The sequence below is a fragment of the Bombyx mandarina genome, chromosome 04 (assembly GCF_030267445.1).
Source record: "Bombyx mandarina strain Sakado chromosome 04, ASM3026744v2".
In the NCBI taxonomy this organism is placed as follows: Eukaryota; Metazoa; Arthropoda; class Insecta; order Lepidoptera; family Bombycidae; genus Bombyx; species Bombyx mandarina.
In genome coordinates, this window is record NC_143211.1 from 14,433,949 (window position 1) to 14,453,811 (window position 19,863).

The following is a 19,863-nucleotide window of genomic DNA, read 5'->3' on the forward strand; positions in this document are numbered from 1 at the left end:
AATTCAAAATCATAGTTTTGCAGCACCGCGTACATTGCGGTGTGGTCTGTATTTTCAAATAAAAACAATGACACATCAGCTTGCCCACGCGGTGGGTGTGTGAGTGGGGGTGGGGTGAGTGCGGTTGTGCATAGTGAATGTGCGTGCAGGGGGCGGCGTGGCGGTCCGCGGAGGCATGGTGCCCGTGCAGGTGCCGGTCAGTGCTAACGGGCACACGGTGTACCAGACGCTGCATCTGCCGCTGCACGCCGCGCACCACGCGCCGCACCATCTCCAGATCATACCGCAGCTGCAGCAGGTACAGTAGCTTAGGGGGACTAGAGACTAGAGTTAGAACAGGGACAAATCAGGGATGTCACAATTCTTTTGTTGAATATATTAGATTTAACTTTGTTGAATTGAAACTGACTTTTATTTAGTGTTTAAGAATATTAAATAGTTTAAATTCAGTCATCAAATTTTTGTAACTCATTAAAAATTTTAAAAAGTTAATTACCTAAAGTTAGGTACCTATTTAACAACTAAATAGTGCCCCAGCCCTATCAAAAAACTATTGTCCCCAAACGTAACCTGATTCACCCCAAAGTTTATTCTTAATTCTTTTTAGTCTAATGAGTTTAATCTACGGTAGCTCAACCCTTCACACTACTGACAACCATAGACCTATATAGTAGGGACACGACATATTGTTCTATACGTACAATTGCTTATATTAGGTACCACCGCCCCGCCTATTTCTGCCGTGAAGCAGTAATGCGTTTCGGTTTGAAGGGTGGGGCAACCGTTGTGACTATACTGAGACCTTAGAACTATATCTCAAGGTGCGTGGCGCATTTACGTTGTAGATGTCTATGGGCTCCAGTAACCACTTAACACCAGGTGGGCTGTGAGCTCGTCCACACATCTAAGCAATAAAAAATAAAAATAAAAAATAGCACCCATTTTGAAGGCACACACATAAACATATATCTATCTCGTTCTTACTCAGCACTTTAACTCGCAGGAAAACAATATAACAGTATTTCAGTGCGTACATAAAATGAAACATGAATATACGTAAATGTCTCCGTCTCCGTCTAATGAGGCCGAAAATCCGCCATGTTTAGCGCACCAAATGTCATTGTCACGTCAGTTCGGCCGTCTGTTTTGGGTTGTACATTATTTATTGACTGATATCGATTTAATATGATTGCTTATATAAAATTTCTTATTTTATCATGCTTAAAATATACAAAAATAATAATTAAAACATATTTTATAGGATCTCAAGAAAGTCGATGCCCCAAAACTATTATCTATATATATTTAAATTCATTATGGAGCCCTCATCCGAAAAATCGGACACCATTTTTCCATCGGAATCTATTGATCATGACACTAATCATAAATACCTCTTTAAAATATGTCATCAAAACATATTTAGACATTTTGTTTAGATATTTCGGGAAAAAGGCTACCGACAAAATCTCTTCGGAACTATTTAAATAAAATATTTTTATTCCGCAGTGAGTAAAACACTATTGTAAATTCGTTAAATATTTAATAATGGCATGTATTTAACGCGGCGACAAACTAATCTCGTTTAGGATTTTTAAAATAATTAAAACGGGTAGCAAAAATAATGGGTTAGGCAGCTACAGCAAAATAGCATTTTAAGTATAAAGTAGCAACTTTATATTGTATTCTATTCGCTATATTCGCTTTATTTAAATTTAAATTGGCAGTGATTTTTTGGTGAAGCAACTGAATTTATTGTTAGGCAACAACTTGGCGGCGAATATAAAGTAGAGAATAGGCCTTTATATATTATACAATGAGATTTTTTATAAAATTAACGGAGATGAGAATAAAATATGCACATAGTTATAAAAAACATACTCTTTGCGACATTTTATAAGGTCTAAATAATGCAAATTGCGGCATGCAAAAAATATTATTGGTCTATACTAATTTTTTTTTAATGGTAAACAGTAAAAGGCACAAAAGTAGAACAATTATCTTTATTTATTTATGAAACATTATAAATGAAAGAAGCTATATCAAGGTAGATAAAAAGTACTACAACTAACAAAAAAAGCTATTGCAATATTAGTGCAGGCTTTGATTTAGTAGGGCGCCCACGTTTTTTTTTGAGTCCAATCGGAATCAATTTTGCCTCTATAGGTGGAGTGGTTAGTTTTAGCCGTATGGCTAGACCCAATATATGTTTACAGATGTATATTTTAAAGAATTGAGGACAAGTGCATGTGCCTTGCTTCCATCCTGCATTAGGTAATTCGGTTTTCCAAAATGCGAAGTTTTTTTCTTAGAACTCATCAAATGTATGCCATGATTCATCATATGTCATGCCCGTAGCCTTTACTTCTTCATTAGGTACTAAATATACTTTTTTATTACAATCAGATATTAAAGTCTTTACTTTAACATTCTGTTTTGCCCAACAATATCCTTCTGTCCATTCTTTTAATTCAATATTATGAGTTTCTGGGAATGAATTTTCATTGATATCATTAGACCACTGTGTAACCATCTCGCTTGCCACAGTAAGGAATCGTGATAAGGGAAAGCGTTCCCGCATCGTATTATGATCTTTGATTGACTTGTTGAAAGCTTCCAAAGCATTGTTAGTAGTCGCTGAAGGAGTTGCTGCTGCTCCTAAGAACCAGTTTGGATTTTTGAGCAGCCATTCTTGTTCGAAATATTTTATAAATGAAGTCTTTGAAGCATGTTTCACAATAAAAGCTTGTGATGCAGCATCGAAAATTTCCTGTGACGATGCGTCATGTAAAGCATATATATCCTGCATAATGTCTTTTCTGTTTTTTTTATCCACCGTTTGCTCGACTTTTTTCTTAATATTTTTTATGTCGTGCGCCCAACGTATGCGTACCGTGGTATCAAAACCAAATACTTCCAAGAAAGCATTTTTAATTGCTGGAGCTGCATCACTCACTAGTACTTTTGGTTTGAAATCGAGGTCAAACAAAGAGTCAATCTTCTCCTTTAAACCCCTAAAAACCATTTCAGTCTTCTTGCTTCTCATTTGTTGAAACTGCTAAACAAAGCGGATAGAATTTCTGGTTTTTGTTTGTTGTTCCTACTATCAAAACAGGGAAACCTTGCCAAATTAACTTGTAGGTGGCATCCGCGTGCAAAACATCAATAGAACTTGTAAATTTCAATAACTTTTTTGTTGTCAAAACGAACCTGAAAATAGGTTGGTCACTCTCCAATATCCAGTACTTCATAATAAATGGTTCATCTTCGTCTTCGGGAATGTTTTCGTGGTCATGTATCCACTTTTCTAATTCGCCTAAGTAAATAGTAGGTTACCCAAATTTAATTCGCCGTCTGTCACTTAAATAATTATTGAGTTGTATTTTTGTAGGCAACTTAATTCCATCGATCTTTTGAAGAGCAGCTAATATAGCTTTTGGCTTTAAGTGCAGGTCAAATAGTTTGTTAATTTCAATTTTAGTTTGATCATTAATACCGTAATCGTCTCGTGCCCCAATGTCATTATGATTATGATCAGCTTCCGTACGATAAACAAAAACACAGTCGGATCCACATTCAAACAGCAAATACAGCGCTGTCGCGCACTGTGGTCCCTTCTTCCGTACTTTTTTACATCTGTAAAATCGTTTTTGTCCCTCTTCTGTCATTCGTGTGAATGTCCGAGACCAAGTTTTTTCTGAATTCACAAAATCTTCTGCCTCTTTTAAGTTGGAAAATTTATAATAAAATACCCAAAGTTTGTTATGTCCTCGTACACGCTTCGGTTTTGGTTCTTCTTGACCCTCTTGTTCTGATTCACTTGAGCTCCATTATTCCGGTACTCCATCATCACAATTCATCACACGACTGGACATCACAGGTCCTGCTGATTCATTTCTGCATTTAAACGTAGCTTTGATTCCCAAAATACGTAAAAAGCTATTTTAGAAAACGTTTACGAGTCCTTATGCGCTTGAATAGTACAAACAATAACAAGCAGTAGTGAGTCCTGTGACGATCGGCCGTCGTCGCTTCCTATTGGCTGATAGCGCGCTCCACCTCCCGCGCCGCGGCCTCCGCTTTGTTTCTATGCAACCAACACATTTGTCGATTTTTTCAATACTTTACAATTCTACAACAAAAATTCTCATATCCTAATACTTAAAATTGGGACCCGTTTTAATTTTTATAGCTGCTTGAAATTACTGCCCGAAAGTGTATTTTTATATGGAAGCCAATAGTTACTACAATACAATATTTGATATCCCACTGTTAATATTAGCTGCCAAGTCATTATTTTTAATACCTCACATATTATTTCATTTCTCCTGTTTAATATATTTACTATCTTATAGTGGCAGCCGTTATTTAGTTATTATAGATCTTATGTTTTGTAGCTCATTATAATATAATTGTTGCTAAAATATTTAACCACTACCAAATGATTTTTTTTGGAACCATGTAGTTAATCGCCTAATAAGTTGTTAGTCGCCTCATTAATAATTTGCCTTTAATAATTAAGTGATTTTAGAGAGGAAGTCACAAGGAATGACGTTTGTAATTTTATTAACGAATAAATGTTCTGTAGGTGTTTTTTTTTATCAGGCGGTCCCTTGATAAGTTTAAAATTTGAATCACTCTCAAGTGAGAGTGATCCAAATGGTGCGGCGCACCTTCCTTGACAACTTTATAAAATCAGTGTAGCAAATTTTAAAAATCGTCATATCGTTTACTTGGCAAATTTGAAGCACGAACTCGTCTTATAGAGCAAGAGCCCGCGACAGCCAGACCTTCGTTATTTTATAAAAGCTGAAAGTTTCTCTGTGTATGACTCCAGCACAGGTAAGAACGACCCCCAACTATAGAGTTCCGATTGTGGTTACTTGGGCAGGTAACAGGCAGTAAAGGTATATAAAATAGTACCTTAAATTCGTTAAAGTATAAAGTTATTTTTTTTTATTAATTACTCCAGAATATCTTTAGAAATCACGATATCAATTCCGGACACTTTTTACAGTTGCTACCCCCTGCCGGACACCCCTAAACTTTAATAAATTTTAATTATACTTTCGTTATACTATAAAAGCTGAATTTTATATATGTTACTTAGGGACTTATAAAAATATGTTACCCCAATAGCCAGACAGTTTTAATGGTTCTTACATCTTGCCGGACACATTGAGAGCCCGCTCTGTGCGAGCGCGAGGTAGCAACTGTTCATGCGGGTGTGAGTGAGATAGAGTGCTTAGTCTATTGTGATCTTTTAAGATATCCAATAAAAAATAATTTTATTACATTCATAGCAATGTTATAGAAAGTAAAAAATGTTATTTTAATATTATAAAGTACAAACAAAATATTATTACATGTCAAAGAAAAATATTTAATCGTTCTTATAATTTTCCTCATTGCCGTCGATATTTTCGTTATCTTCATCGTCGCTACTACAGTTACTCTAGTCTATTGTCACCAATATCCAATACCTTATCCATTAGTTTCTGAAAAAAATTAAGAAAAAGTATACAATTTGAATAATTAAAAAATTATGTGCAATAATTTGTCATAATAATTACATACCTGATTGAGTTTTGAGCGAATCTCCAACATAACTTGGTATTTGTCATATTTCAATACCCTGCCATTATTATCCGGGTTGATATGAGGTTGGATTTTTTTGATGAGCACTATTCCAAATTTTATATATATAATTTGATCGCAAAAATTGCTGCAATAGCTCGCTTTTACAAGTTGGTAGATTGCTAACGTAAAAAATTCGCAATTTCTTTCGGTCAAAAGCTTCGTTTACATCAGAGACTGTATACGAGTCGATGAATATTTGAAGTCGAGCAGCATCAACATCAATTACATTACGGACATTGTAAACATTGCATATAAATCTGAATGATATTATAGATGTTTTGTTGTTGATCTAAATTTTCAATTGATTCGCTGTTACGGAAATTCTTGAAAGCTTCCTGGTACTTTGGATATTTTTTAATGTTTTATATGGTTTTAATTTTCCTTTCCTGAAGAATGCACGATAAATCCCAGAAATGACAGCTGATGTGCAGTAAAAGATCACAATAGAGTAAGCACTCTGTCTCACTCACACCCGCATGAACAGTTGCTACCTCGCGCTCGCACAGCGGGCTCTCAATGTGTCCGGCAAGATGTAAGAACCATTAAAACTGTCTGGCTATTGGGGTAACATATTTTTATAAGTCCCTAAGTAACATATATAAAATTCAGCTTTTATAGTTTAACGAAAGTATAATTAAAATTTATTAAAGTTTAGGGGTGTCTGGCAGGGGGTAGCAACTGTAAAAAGTGTCCGGCAATGGATATCGTGATTTCTAAAGATATTCTGGAGTAATTAATAAAAAAAAATAACTTTATACTTTAACGAATTTAAGGTACTATTTTATATACCTTTACTGCCTGTTACCTGCCCAAGCAACCACAATCGGAACTCTATAGTCGGGGGTCGTTTTTACCTGTGCTGGAGACATACACAGAGAAACTTTCAGCTTTTATAAAATAACGAAGGTCTGGCTGTCGCGGGCTCTTGGGCTATTAGATTTCACATAATATCTAAATCACATCATCCTTGCACATAACAATATACTTACTTCCTATTAAAGTATAAATTCTACAAATACATTCATACTCAACAATATTTAAAATAAGATGAGCCAAGAACGTTTATCGATAAAACCTAAACATTAAAATCTTCTGGGGAGCACTAAAACCGCCATGTTTTGTGGCCAGATGACGTCACAGTGGCACGAATTTTTTGTTGACGTTTCATTTCCATAGGTTTCCTACTTCAGTGCTGACAACCGATGAATTATCGCTTTCCGAACGTCAGAAAGCAGACCCATTTAATAGATACTAGTTTGTAAGTAGTCATGGTCGCTCATAGATATTGGCAGTAGATAAGTCTATCTAAGTACAGGACTTTTCAATTACAGAATATGGTAGCGTTGTGGCTCATGAACAATTAATCTGTTGTATCTATTAGTTATCATAAAATATGTTTCGAAAGTCAACTCAAAAGATAAACCAAAGTACTGAAAATCTTAGTAATTTTAGTTAGTGTTATCGTCATTTTAGATTTCTAAATACTTGATTTTTAATGAAATATCGACACGCATACAATAACTTTAAAATTATTGTTAGCTCTACTTTATATGTTCATATATATATGACTCTAAATTGTATTGTTATGATTATAACAAGAGACCAGCATTATTATTATTATATATGAATAATATAATATAATGATGAATAATATAATGATGTTTTTGTAGATGCAAGCGCAGCCGCAAGTGGCGAACGTCCTGACGCCGTCCGGTCAGATTCAGCAGATACAAATAGCATCGTTGGGTAATGTAAGTACTCTGTGAAATTTTAATATTGTTAATGGCTAGGGAAAATGTGCCAAAAGTGAATAGAAAAAACTCATTGAAATTCCATCACATGAGTTTTCCCTTGAAGGTAGTTTGATTTATTTGGATTTGGTAGTTTATATGGCATAAAAATTATAATGAAGTAAGATAAAATAATAAACATTTTTCATTATATATTTTTTTATATACGTACTATTTTAACAATTATTACGTTAATGAGTAATGTATATTGAATTACGTCCGCATTAAGATTTTAAGTGTATTATTGGAACATACGTGCTGTATATAAAATGCTGGGTTTGGTTTCGGTACAGCAAGGGGCTGGCACACAGGCGGCCGTGAGTTCGGCCTCCACACCTACCACGATAACACTGCAGGTAATTGACTTACCTAAGCCGCAATAGGTATGCGCGGGCTGCAAGGGATCAGTTAACGAAACTCGAAACGGTCACCGCTGTAACATAATGGGAAAATATAATATTTATTGACGAATTCAAGTATTCCTTTAATATTATTTGATATATTTCTGGACCCCGCAATGTAAAGCACACTAAACTCGAAGTTCATAAATGATGCTTCGGGCGCTTATTCGCATTTTTGGTGCTTCCTTCTAAACTGATTTCATTTTTAGAGTTTAGTCACGCTAAACTTTTGATAATGAAATCTATACTAATATTATAAAGAGGAAAGATTTGTTTGTTTTTTTGTTTCGAATAGGCTCCGAAACTACTGGACCGATTTGAAAAATTATTTTTCCATTAGAAGCCGACATTGTCCCTGATGAACATAGGCTACTTTTATTTATTTATTTTTACTTTTTTTTTTGGTTTCATGTGTGTTTTAATGTTTCCGAGGCGAAGCGAGGGCGGGTCGCTAGTGATAGATAAACCTTTAAGTTTATTGATTAACCCCCGAGTTTAGCACGCTTTACATTGAGGGCTGAAAGATATCCAAGAGTATTTTGATAAGGAAATCCAAATTTCTTTACAATTTATGCTAAGGCAGGGGTTACCGCTTCCATAATTTATAAAATGTTCTCACCGCGAGTAATATTGGGCATTTGTAATACTCTATTCGGATATTATGGAGAAGACGGTTTATTTATTTGCCCCTTTTTTTGATAGGCGTTGCGCAATAGAACATTTTGGGGCATCGTCTTCCTTAGATACTAACCTCACATTTTTGTAAAAGCGATCTCTTTGCAAACATACGTTTTGTATTTATACAAATTTTTATACAAAACAATGAATAAAGTTCCATTATGATTTTACGATTTCACTTTGTCATACTGTGAGTTCCGCCCCGACTGTCTTCGTATCAGATGCTGTAACAATCCAGGGTGATTGTTATCCGCGATCATCTGATGATTTGACTAAAGGATTTTAAAGAAGTTATACTCTTGCGTAAACTTTGAACTGTGGTAAAGCAAACTCAATGAATTATCGCGGTGAGGTACATTTAAAAGATGACCAAATGTTTGATGGTTTTATGTGGTTTTTTACTGTTACGTGCTATATTTTCTTAGGTTAAAGTCAGATAATTAAAGTAAATATCTATCGAGATTGGAATACGCTCCTTAAAATTGAAAGAATTGAAAGAGCTAAATGCTAGTCTAAGACTAAAACCTAATACTAATTATTATTGAAGGCATTCAAATTGATTTATTTATTGTGCTCATATCGTGCAGAAATAGTGGCAAAAAGTTTGTAAGCGACATCATTATAATTATGATTTTTCAATTAGCTCTGCCTACTATCATAGATGATAAAACCATTAAACATTGGTCTCTGGTAGTCTTAAATTTAACAGCATGCATTATTTTGATTTATTAATTTATTTTTCAATTATAAACGTTTTATTTATACACTAACATTCCAATTCATTTTTATTAATGTATTATTCTAACGAAATATTGAATATTGTCAAATTAAACGCTGCACGGAAAGGCGGTATCGAATCCGATGCAAGCGGAGACTGCAACGGTCCAACAGCAACAGCCTACTCAGACAATAATAACGAGCACGCCGTCCGGACAGCAGGTCACCGTCATACCGGCCCAGGCTAACGTGCAGACGTCCGAGGTCGTCCAGGTACCGCGCCCGGGAATGTTCCGACTCGTCAACCGGGAATATTGCTGAATCGTATCTGTAGCTTAGCGGAGGTAGAACTACATTAAACAACCACTGAGACATGTTAAAATAAGAGTTGACATAAAGGCTATACCTTATACTATACTTGAGACCTATACTTATACTTGAGACTATACTTGAGACCTTAGAACTTATATCTGAAGGTGGATGGCGCATTTACGTTGTGGATGTCTATGGGTTCCAGTAACCACTTAACACCAGGTGGGCTGTGAGCTCGTCCACCCATCGAAGCAAAAAAAAAGGCTAAATACCAGGACACAAAATCCCAAAAAAAAACAGACATGTACAATGCGGCTTTAAAATGAATGTATCACCGGAGTGCTTCCTTACTTCTATGACATGTATTTCAAACAAGGTTTGAAGGAAAGCAGTCGACAGGGACTTCCTTGAGAGACAATTAAAAACTGGTTCACTCATCTCTCAGGTAGATGAGATTCTAAAATTGTTAACATTGTGAGACGTGCTCTTACGTGGCCCACGTTTTGTCTAATGTAGTAGTTCGTAGTTGCTTTAAAATTAGATGTGCCCTTTACGTAAACTAGTACTAGGAATTCTAGTGTACTGACGTATTAAGTAACTTGTTTTATTTTTTTAAATGTCATAGATTCTATTCATTTAAGTCAAATCCTCTCATTGTCATCTAATTAATACTTCTTCTATGTGCAAAATTAATGATGTCACGAAATTAAGTGATTGAGTTTTGATGAGAATGAGAATTATAATATGTGAGGATTTTCTTAATTGTCCAGAGTACATACCTACTGACTGGAATCGTTCGTTTTTCCACGGTTCGTTTACAGTATGGAGGGTAGAGGTAATAAGCACACTATGTATGAAAAAAGTCTGTCGAAAAGCGACAAATTGTGATGGCGCCACCGTAGCAAGTGGTGTAATTTCAAAGATAGTGTCAAAAGTTATTTATAAAGTTACTTATAAATTTTCATCTGAGCATTCTTCACTACGTTTTGCTACTGCTACATTTATGTTGTTACGGTAGCAAGTGGTATGTATAATATCTATAGGTAGATATTATACATACCACTTGCTACGCTAGTGTTAGTTTGGTGGGTTTTTAAGTTGTAATTTGTTGTTTACAGCTGGACACTCAACTTGACCACCAAACGCGACTCTACCCTCCACAATTTAAAGACACAATTCGTTTGACCCACAAAAGGAAACCTAGACTCTGTGAATAACTCAGCAAAATAAATAGGATTTCTTCAAGAATGCTCTCAGTTTTCTCTTGGGATAAAGATAGTATTTGATCAAAAGTCGGTTTAATACTTTACTTGTACAGTATACAGTACTCGTAGATACTCAACGTTTTCCACTCTAATCGTATTGTAGTCCATATTATTATAAAATATGTACTTTAAGTGATTTGCGGCTAGCGTTCCATTTATCCGCTCCTTAATCAGATGAAGTTGAAACTTTTTACTCTATAGCGAGCGAGTGGTTTCGGACATACTAATATTAACGTGACTATTCTCGTCACTATTGCTGCGAGAGTTTTGCGAAGTGTGACGGTGTTCACCAGTAAACTAATATTATTAATATATACGAGTACGTATATTAAAAATCTGCAATACCTACATAAAAACATTAATTTAGTGTGAACAAGTGTATTAGGTTTAGTAAAGTACTTTGTGTATGTAACAGCATGGAATTATATATATACATATATAGCGCTCAAAATAACACCTGCTTGACACAATGCACTGCATGTTTCTTTGTTAAATGTCCGTATTTTGTTATAAATATATATATATATATATTTATACTGGACTGTATATACATGGGTCGCTGTGGTGCCATCTCCCATGGGATGTTACCACAGTAATTCATTGTGATCTAAATATAACTACTAACATAGGTCAAGTTTTATTAACAATTTATATGAGTCATGGATACTTGAAATAAAAACATTATTATTATTATTATTATTATAATCGATTTTAGAAGATCCGTTTGTTATCTATTCAAATTTTGAATAATTCTTTAAGTCTTGTATATTAGTGCCTAATCATTTATCACATGTCAGTAATATCGTTACAACGGTACAGGTACCAACCCTAGGCGTGGGTGGAGTAGGCGGTGCTGTTCAATTAGTACCAGCCCTGGGACTGCCGGGTGTTCAGTTCGCGCAGATACAACAACAACAACAACAACAGCAACCGCAGCAGCAGACCGTTAATATTGGTAAATATTTAAGACTTATAAGTTACAAAATCGGGAAATAGGGAATCTGAAAATGATTAATATTTAATTAGATAGTAGGTAAGGCGTGTTCTAAAACATAGGGATAGCTAAGTTTTAATGTCTATGAACTCCAGTAATGACTTAGCATCAGGTGGACCAGAAACTCGTTGACGCATCAAAGCCAAAGGTAAAAGATAACAAAATTTATCATTTTACTAAAAGTATTTCAGGTCATCCTATTTCACTATATTTAATCTCCTTTCATAATATTTTGTTAGATTTTAAGCAGTGATGTGTTTTGGCTTAAAGGTGGAGATAGTCGTTGAACTGTAAAACTGAGACTTAGAACTCATATCATAATGTGGATGGTGGCATTTATGTTGTCCGTGGTCTTCGGTAACCACTTAACATTAAGCTCGCCGTGAGATCGCCCACCATCTAAGCAATACAAAATATATATAAAATATGTATTTAATATAATGATTTGCTGGAATATTAATTCATTACATACGTTCCATTTTACGTGTGCTAGAGTTACAAATTGTAAATGAATTTTGGCCGAAAAGACTAGAAGTCAGGCCATTAAAATAACTAAAAAAGGTGCGCGTGGGCAGGTCTTTGTTTTCTTTTGTAATTTGTTATTATTATTTTTTCTTCTTGTATAATTTTATTTAACAAGTACATATATAAACATCTGTTTTAAAGTGTTATTATCTAAATTGTATTGTGAAGTTTTAATAATTACCATCAATGCCGAGTCGACCATCAACAACCGGTAGGTACATCACAAGTTAAATTTTTGTTCGAAAACTTTAAACAATACAAAACATTTACTTGTTTTATTATAAAATATTTTATAATACTTGTATTAGTGAACAATGTTCGCCGAAGAATAATGCTGTTGCTTTGCGAAATAACCTCTAATTGTCTTCGTATGGGTCGCGTCATCACTAACTTAGAATTGCAGTAAAATGATATTCAATTAAAATGTGTTATTAATCGATTGTTATTGTAATTCCAATTGTGTAGGAGTACCTATAAAATCTGATGATTTATTTTTGGAATTTGTCATTCAGAATTATATAATTTTGTTGCACTCATACCAATGATAATCTTTCCTATTGAATTTAAGTGTCATGGATTCAGATACAGAAGTCACAGCTGTATAATTTGACATCTTAGTTATTTTAAAATCTTGTATCTAATTAAAAAAAAAACAATGTGTAAGTTTTAGATAACAAATAATACTAATTAATCTACAAACTACCTACGAGTAAACAAAGTATAATAATACAATGTCATACATTTATTAAACAGGTTAATACGACAGTATGAACAAATAATGCACAATTGAAGGTTTTTTGATTAACTATTTAAACTTTCTGTAGGGCAACAAATCCAGCAAGATCCAAATGAGCCAGGCAAGTGGCAGGTGGTGACTGTCAGTACGGCAAGCAGTACTGCAGCATCACCTCAAGAGTGTGAAGCAGCCAAACAAAGAGCAGAAAGCCCCAACTCTTCAAAAAAACACATGAAGCGAGTAGCTTGCACCTGTCCTAACTGTGATCAGGGAGAGAAGTAAGTATCATATGCAAATTGTTTGAAATCTAATATATTGTTGTGTTCTTGTGGATTTTGTGAGTTGTAGATATGGTTGAAAATACATGTTTACTATGAATTATGAAATAAATGCAAAGCTTTTGTGTCGTATTTGGCAATTTAAGGGGTAAACCGGACATTGCTACAGGATAGTAAATATTTTGTCTCAGAGCTCCTGCTGACATTTGAATTGGTAGTATTTATTAATTTTTGTAAACTACCTATTATATATATATATATATATATTTATTGCTTAGATCGGTTGACGAGCTCACAGCCCACCTGGTGTTAAGTGGTTCCTGGAGCCCATAGACATCTACAATGTAAATGCGCCACCCACCTTGAGATATAAGTTCTAAGGTCTCAGTATAGTTACAACGGTTGCCCCACCCTTCAAACCGAAAAGCATTACTGCTTCACTGCAGAAATAGGCAGGGCGGTGGTACCTACCCGTGCGGACTCACAAGAGGTCCTACCACCAGTAATTAAAATGATATCACCTGTTTACCAACACCATCAGGAAAAAATTTAACAAGTAGAAGAATTTTTTACAGTGCAATTTTTTCATACAGCATTTTCTATTTGTGAAAATTAATAAAGTTGAATGTATGCTTATAAAATTTAACTCAATTCTCACTTTTGTATAGTTTAAACATTAATAAAAAATATAGAGGCAAAAAACTATGATTTTGACTAAGCTTAAAATAATAGCATTAAACTAATAAATAGGTTCATAAATTTAAATTTTGTCAGTGAAAATGGTATAAGTAAATACTGCAATAGTGATATTATATCCAAATCTATGTTTTTGTCTTGCTTCAAGCATACATGTTGAAGCTAAGTCAAGGTAATTTTTCATACTAATTTTTGTACGCATTCCCTATTTAGAGACCTTACAAAATTTTGGACAGTATAATTGCATAAACTTCAAATATTTATTCACATACTGAACAAAAATAAATTGGCATACTGGTATACTATAATTTTTACTTTCAAAATTTAACTTCAGTCACAAAATAATGTTGAAACGTTTTTAGTCGTGTTGTCGACCGCAAGAAACAGCATGTGTGTCACATTGCTGGCTGCAACAAGGTCTATGGAAAGACATCTCATTTACGAGCTCATCTCCGTTGGCATTCTGGAGAGAGACCCTTCCTTTGCAATTGGCTGTTTTGTGGAAAACGGTAAATTATTTGTATTATAATAGAAACTACTGGATATTGTATATTATGTTATGTGTACTTGGATTTTAACCACTGAGTAATGTTACTAGCAGAAAAAATTAAGTAATAATAAAAAAACTAAATAAAGTGTTCACTTGCATTGTTCGATCATAATTAGAAATGCAGTTGTTGCTAAATTTATACTTGGATGACTAACTGTTTGATTTAATTTCTATTCAGAAAAAGATGTGAAAATTAGTGTTTATTGGATCATTCCTATTAAACTAATATGGTTTAGTTATTCAATCTTAAGCATGCTATAGAAAAAATTCAAAAAAATTCAAATAAAGTTATCAATTTTCAATATTTCAAGATTAATGATAATTTTTACATAAGATTATCGGGGCTATATATGCTTGGTCATAGCCATATTAAAATTAACTCAACCTATCAAACAGAAGAAGCTAGTGAGTCTTGAAGATTGCCTAATTTTTGGAAAAAACATCCAGGTTCACCAGATCGGATGAATTGCAAAGGCATCGTAGAACACACACAGGGGAGAAACGGTTTGAATGCCCTGAGTGCAGTAAACGTTTCATGAGGTCTGACCACCTTGCCAAACATGTTCGGATCCATACGAAAAATAGAATTACGGTATGACTTCTTATATCATTAATCACATGAGAAACGAAAACGATAAAAATGCATGTTTTTAATTAGAGTAATTTAATGTTTTTTGCATTGCGAAAATAATGAAAATTCAAAACTAACAAATTTAACCCAAAATAACTTAAAAACAGATTAAAATATGTCTTGAGTGGTAAGTTTATTCAACTTCAAGGTTCAAGAGAACCTATGTGCACTAAGACAAGAACCTAACATAACACCACCTTAGTTCAACAGTAGCTCAAAGTTCCATCCACTTTGCTATATTATGACATAATATTAATTTCAAACTAAATACATAGCTTAAAACTAATAATATTTAAAATATTCTTTTACAGGAAGTAGCAACATCGACACAATCAATGTACTCTGATTCAGGTGATGATAGTTCAGATGAGAAAATGATGTTGACTATAGAGACCATCCATCCTGAGGGAGAGAGCGAAGATAAACTTGTCATGATCCGTCCTGGACCGAAGGTTGAACCGGAACAACTGGACAGCTAGGACGAAGACAGCGACGAGTAAACATCGTCGCTGTCAAAATAAATAAAGTTAATACTACTGTGTAGTATGTTTAGACTTGCAGAACTTGAGGGAATCACATAAACGATATTGTGAAACAGTGCACGCTTGTGGAATTTATGTTCTAGGCCAACAAGTCTTTAGTACAACAAAACATTGTGTTCTCACGGTTAGCAGTTTATTGGTAATAAACTGTCTAATTAATTTGGTATAGTTGACAGTTTGGTATAGTATGGGCGACTTCTGCATTGAAATCGCATGCACAATACATACCCAATTTCCCAACTTCAAAGTGTTGAACATGAGCTTAAACTTCAAATGTGCTATCTGTGTAGCTTAAAATAAAGTACTACGAACATGAAGTGAGTGTTAATAGAAAGTGCATCAGTTATGAAATAATCGTTTTTTTTTATTAACTGTTTGCTAACTGTGTAGTTCGATGAGTGAAAATTTTAAAAAGTTGTGTTAAATTTTAATCGTTACGAAAGAGTTATGAGTTAATATGTTTTTTAAACATAAGCATGTATATAGATTACTCGAAATTCAAATTTTATTTTTGAATGAAACGTGTACTGTTGCAATCTATTTATGTGGAAAAGTCGTGCAAAATTTGGTGATATTAAATTTGACTGAAATAAGGGACTATTGAATGTTAATTGAATGATAAGGGGTTAAATTTAAAGTATTTCATAAGAGAGTAATAATAATAAAAATTGTAAATAAAATATTTTTGTCACTGAAACACTGGTAGAAGATGTCTGTAGTGGATTTAAAATGTATAAATTAAAAAAAAAAAAGCATTTCCACAAGTAGCCAAAGTGTGGTAGTATTTTTAATGCTCTTTAGATTTAAGATATTTCGAGTAAATAAAAATTCTGGAGAAAATAATTTTAAGTAAACGCTGCAAAGTATTTTCGGAGTGTTAAAAATTTTTCTTCATTTTTGAGGGATGAAAAAATATCAGATCGCCGATTATTTATGTACAGTGTATCCATCTTATATAAGAATTATTTCTATAACAAATAATATGTTCATCTGTGATTCGATAATGAAATTTTTACAGGCCTGTCAGTGCTCATGTTCATAAGAAAATGGGAATGTATGTAAATGCACAATGTTTATATGTATGGTGTTATTTAGGTACTTAATAACAATTTTTTATTGAGATTCAGGGCATTGAGTCATTTTAACTAACAGACATTTTATGAGTATGTAAATAAACCATTACTGTAGCGCGTAATATGTGGCTGAATTAAACACTTATTTCATAGCAGATTAGTAATAAAAATAAATAAAAAATAAATAAACTTGGTTGCTACTGTATATTGTACTTTAAGGTATTATTTCGAGATGTGACTTATTACTCGATTTTTACTAATCGACTTGTGTTTAATGCCAACGTGTATACTTAGCTTGTTCTTCTATATGTTCATATGAAGTTAAATTTGTAGGGTTGATTCAATTTCAATTGGATTTAATCTAACTGTAAAATATATTCAAGCATTATATATGAGTGACAATCTGTCCGTTTTTTAACTACCAACTAATAATTATGTTCTGATAATGTGAATGGCAACCAGATCATTTTGCGGACACTGAAATATAAATAAAATATATATTATGGTTTACTTTTTTTATCCAATTTTATTTACATTAGTGAGGCCGACTAGTAACAGTAAATAATAAAACATTCCAAAACTTCGAACTCTAAAAAAAAAACAAAAAGAATTATAGGATTAATTCCGTCAAAGTTAAGTGTGCTTGCATGGTGGACATAAAACACTTTTTTTAAAGCTATGATAGTGACATTTGCTGACATATTTAATGTTAGAGTTTGTACGATGTTTATTATTAGTTTTTATTTACGAACACACACACTAACCCATACTAACCTTATGTAGTAAAACCTGTATGTACTAATTTAGTGCTCAGTGTTCTTGTTGAAAGAATCGGCAGTATATCCCCACTTTATTTAACAAGCACTTGACGCTTGTTGATTATATGAAACTCCAGCAGGCGTTAAAAATTGAAATGCAATAAAATAGTTCGTCTTGAAAAAAATATTATGTTATTAAATCAAGCTGCACTACATATAAAAATTGTTGAGGAACTAATATTTGTTTTCCATATGCATTGGATAAAAATAATAAATGCTTAGTACAAGCAAAAGTGTGAGCCGGTTACTGTTGTTTTAATATTTACATATTATGTCTCTTTACATCGAATCATGTGGTGGGTCCAAATTTATAAACGAATCTGGCTAATTATATATTGAATGTAAATAAAATAAATTAACAAAACATCAGGAACGTATTAATTTTCTCTAAGCTGTGTATATGAATTATGCTAGACGTGTAAGTGTAAAAATGGTTTTATTGTTGGACTTGTTAATAAAGTATTTTATTATAACCTTCTTGTTTAATTCGTTGTAAAAACCTGTCATATACTTAAAGCAGTCATTATCATGTCTACTCGCCGAATCTTCTCAGTGGGTCGCGTTTCCGATCCGGTGGTAGATTCTGCGAAGCACTGCTCTTGCTAGGGCCAGCGTTAGCAACGTCGTCAGGTCTGAGCCCCGTGAGCTCACCTACTCGTTCTGCGAATTTAGTATAGCCCTTCGAGGTTACTAACTAGTCAGGTCATAAGTATTGTCACACAGTAAAAACTTTTCTTTTAGAATGCTGGCCACAAAAAAGTTTATTGAATTCGAATTTCGAATTGTTCATGAAAATAAAAATGTATACTTTTAGAATTTTACTCATTTTTAAATATGGAGTGGACGCTTAAAGAAGACCGTGTTGCAGTTATTGCGTTGCATCGTTGCGGTTACGCGCCAATTCAAATTTTTAACATACTGAAAAATTTGAATATAACCAAAAGATTCGTTTATCGTACCATCAAACGATACAGTGAAGACTCTAGTGTAGATGTCAGGTCAAGAAGTGGTCGCCCTCGGTCTGTTAGGACTCCAGCAGTGATAAAAGCTGTGAAGGCGCGAATTCAAAAAAATCCCAAACGTAAGCAGAAACTGTTGGCCCTTCAGATGGGGTTAAGCAGAACCACGGTGAAAAGGGTGTTAAATGAAGACTTAGGGCTTCGGGCATATCGAAGAAAAACGGGACATCGTTTGAATGCTCATCTAATGGACCTGAGACTGAAGAGATGCCGCGCTTTGTTGAAGCGGTACGCGGGAAAAAAATATCGGGAAATTCTTTTTTCGGATGAAAAATTTTTTACCGTAGAAGAGAGCTACGACAAACAAAATGATAAGGTGTACGCACACAGTAGTGAAGAAGCGAGCAACCGTATTCCGCGTGTCCAACGAGGTCATTTTCCATCCTCGCTCATGGTATGGTTGGGAGTTTCTTATTGGGGCTTAACAGAGGTACATTTTTGTGAGAAAGGTGTAAAAACGAATGCAGTTGTGTATCAAAATACAGTCCTGACGAACCTTGTGGAACCTGTTTCTCATACCATGTTCAATAACAGGCACTGGGTATCCCAACAAGATTCGGCGCCAGCTCATAGAGCGAAGAGCACACAAGACTGGCTGGCGACGCGTAAAATCGACTTCATCCGGCACGAAGACTGGCCCTCCTCCAGTCCAGATTTGAATCCGTTAGATTACAAGATATGGCAACACTTGGAGGAAAAGGCGTGCTCAAAGTCTCATCCCAATTTTTTTTTTTTTTTTGCCTTTGTAGGCAGATGAGCATACGGCCCACCTGATGGTAAGTGGTCACCGTCGCTCATGGACGTCAGCAATGCCAGGGGCAGAGCCAAGCCGCTGCCTACCATAGCCAAGCCGCTGCCTACCATAAGCCAAGCCGCTGCCTACCATAAGCCAAGCCGCTGCCTACCATAAGCCAAGCCGCTGCCTACCATAGCCAAGCCGCTGCCTACCATAAGCCAAGCCGCTGCCTACCATAAGCCAAGCCGCTGCCTACCATAAGCCAAGCCGCTGCCTACCATAAGCATGGAGTCACTCAAGAGATCCTTGATTAAGGCAGCCGCCGATATTGACATGGACCTCGTTCGTGCTGCGATAGACGACTGGCCGCGCAGATTGAAGGCCTGTATTCAAAATCACGGAGGTCATTTTGAATATACTTTAGTGTCATAAGGATCTATGTTTTGTTAAGTTCATTTTGGTATA

The 19,863-nt window shown here is 34.5% G+C and overlaps 1 protein-coding gene across 8 annotated transcripts in view; it reads left to right on the forward strand.

The window, feature by feature from the left end:
- Nucleotides 1-18,116, forward strand: part of LOC114245980 (uncharacterized) — a 32,578-nt gene extending 14,462 nt beyond the window's left edge. For 2 of the 8 annotated variants that reach the window (XM_089727122.1, XM_089727124.1), the window contains 9 exons: nt 150-298; nt 7,308-7,388; nt 7,721-7,783; nt 9,353-9,496; nt 11,620-11,755; nt 13,144-13,333; nt 14,392-14,538; nt 15,027-15,171; nt 15,522-18,116. In XM_089727122.1, the coding sequence (XP_089583248.1) occupies nt 150-298; nt 7,308-7,388; nt 7,721-7,783; nt 9,353-9,496; nt 11,620-11,755; nt 13,144-13,333; nt 14,392-14,538; nt 15,027-15,171; nt 15,522-15,689 (1,223 nt within the window). In that variant the 3' untranslated portion in view covers nt 15,690-18,116. Of the gene's footprint in view, nt 1-149; nt 299-7,307; nt 7,389-7,720; nt 7,784-9,352; nt 9,497-11,619; nt 11,756-13,143; nt 13,334-14,177; nt 14,221-14,391; nt 14,539-15,026; nt 15,172-15,521 lie in introns of those variants that run through there. The other 6 variants (XM_089727123.1, XM_028178322.2, XM_089727125.1 and 3 more) reach the window with 4 other exon arrangements.
- Nucleotides 18,117-19,863: the final 1,747 nt, after the last annotated feature.